The sequence below is a fragment of the Triturus cristatus genome, chromosome 4_2 (genome assembly GCF_964204655.1).
Source record: "Triturus cristatus chromosome 4_2, aTriCri1.1, whole genome shotgun sequence".
Taxonomy (NCBI): Eukaryota; Metazoa; Chordata; class Amphibia; order Caudata; family Salamandridae; genus Triturus; species Triturus cristatus.
Genome location: NC_140586.1, coordinates 868426864 through 868431271, shown reverse-complemented (window position 1 = coordinate 868431271; position 4408 = coordinate 868426864). Strand labels below are relative to the sequence as shown.

The following is a 4408-nucleotide window of genomic DNA, read 5'->3' as shown; positions in this document are numbered from 1 at the left end:
ACAACCCCAGCGCCAGAACCAGAGGTCAAGGAAGTGGAGACGGAGGTAGAAGACTCTGCAAAGGCAAAAGGGAAGCAAGAGAGGAAGAAGAAAAAGAAGAAAACGAAGGGGAAACCCGAGGACAGCAGTGGAGACGAGGACGACAGGCTCCAGGAATCATGGAACCAAGTTCGATCCCAGACGCTGCACCAGAAGACCACCAAAGACAGGGAGGAGGCAAAGGAGCAGAGACGCACCAGCGCCAGAATCCACAAGGCGGCCTCGCACGGAACACCACAACCCGGATCCAAGCCGGAGACATTGGAGGAGGGGACAACATCAGAGAAAGCCCCCCAGCGAGCCAACGCCCACAAAAGGAAGATGCCGGCCAGAGAAGACTTCCTGGTCAGCAAGAAGGTGAACACAGCGGGCACCACCGAAGAAGAGGAGGACAACGCTGACGCCGTCATCCTCGTGAGCGACACCGAGAGTAACGGGAACAATGCAGAAATGGAAGATGAGGAAGAAGACAAGGAGTTAGTGGAAATCCATTCGGTTCTCCAACAGCTCCACCATCAGCTCTCCATGGTGACCCCACCACCGGTAACAGCACAATGGACCCCAGAAGTAGGAACAGAGGTGTCCATTGAGAGCACCGAGCATGCCCCGGAGGAAAGGGGAGAGCAGGACCAACAGGGGGTCCAAGACCCAAGTGAGGCACCCCAGGGCCTTCATCCCCAGTAGGTTCGAAACCAGATACTGACCGATAGCGCGGAGACAATGGCGATATCATTGTTCACCCTAAACGTCAGAAGCATGAAGGATCAGGTCAGGCGGGTCGGCACGTTGCGCTTCCTGGCCACCCAGAACCGAGATATCTGCTTTCTGCAGGAATGTGGGATTCCGTACGCCCAGTCGTACAGCCAGCTCGAAAGGCAGTGGACGCATGGGCCGTCTTTCTGGTCTGGAGGAAACGATTGCAAATCGTCTGGAGTGGCCATCCTAATCAGGGGAAGGCAGTTCACCGTGGACAAGGTCACCGAGCAGGTCAACGGCAGAGTGCTGGTCGTGGACGGCTCGTGGGCTGGTGAGCCCGTTAGGCTCATCAACGTCTATGCCCCCCCAGAGAAGAATGAGCGACTCGAGACGTTCAGGGTGCTCAGGATGCAACTCGTGACCTCCAGAACCATTCTGATGGGTGGTGATTTCAACTGCATAGTAGAGCTGGATGGACGCAGTGGGTCTGGCTCTGCAGGGATGGACGTGACGTCCAGGCTGTTGGTGGAAATGATAGGCGAGGCGTCCCTCCATGACGCCATCGGGTGCATGGGGCCGAACGCCAGGAATTATTCCTGGAGTAGGCCGGACGGATCCGTGCGTTCACGGATCGACTTCCTATTCACCTCCCCAACAGTAAAGCCTGGGCGAAGCTCCATGGTCGCCGTCCACTTCTCTGACCACAGAGCAGTCAGTTTCGAGGGGGAACTTACAGGGAAGTTCCCCGCCGGACCAGGATCGTGGAAACTGAACTGCTCCTTGCTGGAAAACGAGGAGTTAGTGGCGAACCTCAGAACCGCGTACATAGAGTGGAGGGACATGAAGGACCTCTTTCACTCCGCCAGCGAGTGGTGGGAATGGGTGAAGGCCAGGTTCCGAAGCTTCTTCCAGGATGCAAGCAGAGCTGCTGCACGGGAAACAAAGAGGACGCTCAGGAAACTGCAGAGCAAACTGCAGCAACTGTACGAACTCGAGCTTGGGGGATGGGACGTGGGTGACGACTTGGAGGACACCCGAAAAGAGCTCGCAGAGCACTTTAGGGTGGAATCTAAGAAAATCATCTTCCGGACCAGAACCGAGAACCTAGAGAAGGACGAGAAATGCAACTCATTCTTCTTCAAGAAACTTCACTCGACCCACACACCGCTGGTTGAGCTTCGGGACTCGGAGGGCAACCTCCAAGGGGAGAAGGAGGAAGTCATGAAAGTCGTTACAGACTTTTACGGCGAACTCTACTCACCAAAGTCGTCAGAGAGAGACCAGGCGGACAGTTTCCTAGGGGGGATCTCGAAGACACTGGGTCCGGAGGAGAGAGAGGGCTTGAACGCGCCCTTCACCCTGGAAGAGCTGCACTTGGCCGCGACGACCTCCAAGAGAGGCAAGACGCCCGGAAACGACGGTCTCCCAGTGGAACTTTATGTCGAACTGTGGGATCTGGTCGGACCGGACTTGTTAGACCTCTACGAGGAAGTGGCGGGCAAGGGTAGTATGCCACAATCCCTGCGTGAAGGTATGATAACACTCCTGTACAAGCAGAAGGGAGAGAGAGAAGACCTCAAGAACTGGAGGCCCATCTCCCTCCTCAATGTGGACTACAAGATTCTCGCAAAGGTGATGGCCAACCGCCTAAAGAAGGTAATAGAGAAGATAGTCCACCCTGACCAGTCCTGTGGGATACCGGGACGGCAGATTGCGGACAGCCTGGCCCTGGTCCGGGACACGATCGAGTACGTCAAGGGCCGCAAGGTCCCGACGGCCTTGGTCAGCCTGGACCAGGAAAAGGCGTTCGACCGCGTCTCCCATGAGTTCATGGACCGGACACTCAGAGCTCTGGGACTGGGCGACTTCTTCTGTGACGTGGTGAAAACAATGTATAGAGACATCTCCAGCACGGCATTGGTAAATGGCTGGAGAACCGATCCGTTCCCCGTCCTGTCAGGGGTAAGGCAGGGCTGCCCGCTTTCCCCCCTCCTGTTCATCTGCGTGATCGAACTCCTCGCCGAACGCATCCGGCAAAACAGCAACATCAGAGGAGTGAAGGTACCAGGGAGCGGAGGACGAGGAGAAGTGAAGTGCTCCCTCTACATGGACGACGTCTCCGTATTCTGCGCAGACGGACCGTCTGTGAAGGAGCTAGAGAGGACTTGTATCGAGTTTGGGAAGGCGTCTGGAGCTAAGATCAACAGCGCCAAGTCAGAAACCCTGCTCTTCGGTCACTGGACCCCGACCCGAGACCCACTGCCATTCCCCATTAAGCAGGACTTCATGAAGATCCTTGGAGTCTGGTTCGGCGGAGACGGTGCAGCGGAGAAGACCTGGGAGGAAAGACTAGCAAAGACGAGACAGAAGCTGGGACTCTGGAGCCTCCGGAAGCTGACGATCGAAGGGAAGTCTTTGGTCCTGCGGAACGAGACCCTGCCAGTGCTCCAGTATGTCGCCCAGGTATGGCCAGTGCAGACCAGAACAGCTAAGGCCATCACGAGAATGATCTTCTACTTCATCTGGAACTCGAAGATGGACAGAGTGAAGAGGGCGGTGATGTTCAAGACCCACGACAAGGGAGGCAAAGGAGTGCCAGACATCGCCACCATCCTGAGGGGGACCTTCGTGTGCCACTGCGTGAGGAACACCCTGAGGTCCAAAGATGAAGGTCACGCCGGCTTCCTGATGGCTCGTTTCTTCCTACTGCCAACATGGAGGCGCCTGGGATGGGCAGAGTGGGTGAGCTCCGTCCCGTACAACTGGGAGACCCCGTGGTTCTACAAGGAAGCGGAGAAGTTTGTGCGAGAGTATGGCTGTGAGGCAGTTCGCCCCGTCATGTGGACCCCAAAACTTCTCCAACGCCTGATACGAGCAAGAGAGATCAGTGAGCCGATCGGCTCCCTCCCTTCAGCCACAGCGGATCACGTGTGGAGAAACGTTGCATCCAAGCGCCTGACAAACCAGCACAAGGACATCGCATGGATGGCCATCCAAGGAGGTCTCCCCGTGAGAGCCTTCATGCACGCAAGAGGCCTCAACCGATACAAGTCCTGCCCGAGAGGGTGCACCGTAGACGAGACAACATACCACCTCTTCTGGGAGTGCACGTATGCGCAGGACCTGCTGAAGGCCCTAGGCACGGAGCTTAGGGCCTGGATACCTACGACCTGCATCACTGCTGACTCTGTGATGTATGGACTGTTCCCAGGGACACATACACTGGAAAACCTCCAGAGTTGCTGGAGGCTCCTGTGTTGTTTTAAAGATGTTCTCTTGTTTTCCAGAAACCGCCTGGTAGTGGGGAAAAAGGAGACATCGACCCTGGCATGCCGTAAAATGATCCACAGCCTCCTGCGCGACTACGCAGCACTAGACAGATCAGATGGAGACAGTGACGACGAAACCTGAGGACCCAAAGGGGTCCCCTTGTACCCTTACACGGGGGGGGGCCCTGGAAGGCTCAGGCAACGACGGCGACGACAGCGGACCCAAAGGGGTCCCCAAACCCTTAAATGGGGGGGAGGCCCTAGAGGGGCCACTAAACTGTTTTTCTTCTTTTCTTCCCTTCAATCCAGGAACCAGTTTGGCAACGGGAGAGAGGAGAGGGAAGATGAAGACAGGTAAAGTAAATGTAAAAATTTACTGTATGTATTTGACTAACGTGACCTTT

The 4408-nt window shown here is 56.1% G+C and overlaps 1 protein-coding gene across 1 annotated transcript; it reads left to right on the top strand.

Moving 5' to 3' along the window:
• The first annotated feature begins 1266 nt into the window (after positions 1-1266).
• On the top strand, positions 1267-4146 carry LOC146835283 (uncharacterized). Its single transcript, XM_085599970.1, has 3 exons — positions 1267-1940; positions 2745-3845; positions 4023-4146. Exons 1-3 carry the CDS (start codon positions 1267-1269, stop codon positions 4144-4146), a joined length of 1899 nt encoding a protein of 632 aa, XP_085456096.1.
• The last annotated feature ends 262 nt before the right edge of the window (positions 4147-4408 follow it).

Excerpts from the sequence above, each read along its gene's own strand:
- LOC146835283 (XM_085599970.1), top strand. The coding sequence starts at position 1,267 with ATGATAGGCGAGGCGTCCCTCCATGACGCCATCGGGTGCATGGGGCCG. Across the intron at positions 1,941-2,744 it reads TCGGAGGGCAACCTCCAAGG|CGAACTCCTCGCCGAACGCA; the intron begins GGAGAAGGAGGA and ends CATCTGCGTGAT. Across the intron at positions 3,846-4,022 it reads CACCTCTTCTGGGAGTGCAC|AAACCGCCTGGTAGTGGGGA; the intron begins GTATGCGCAGGA and ends CTTGTTTTCCAG.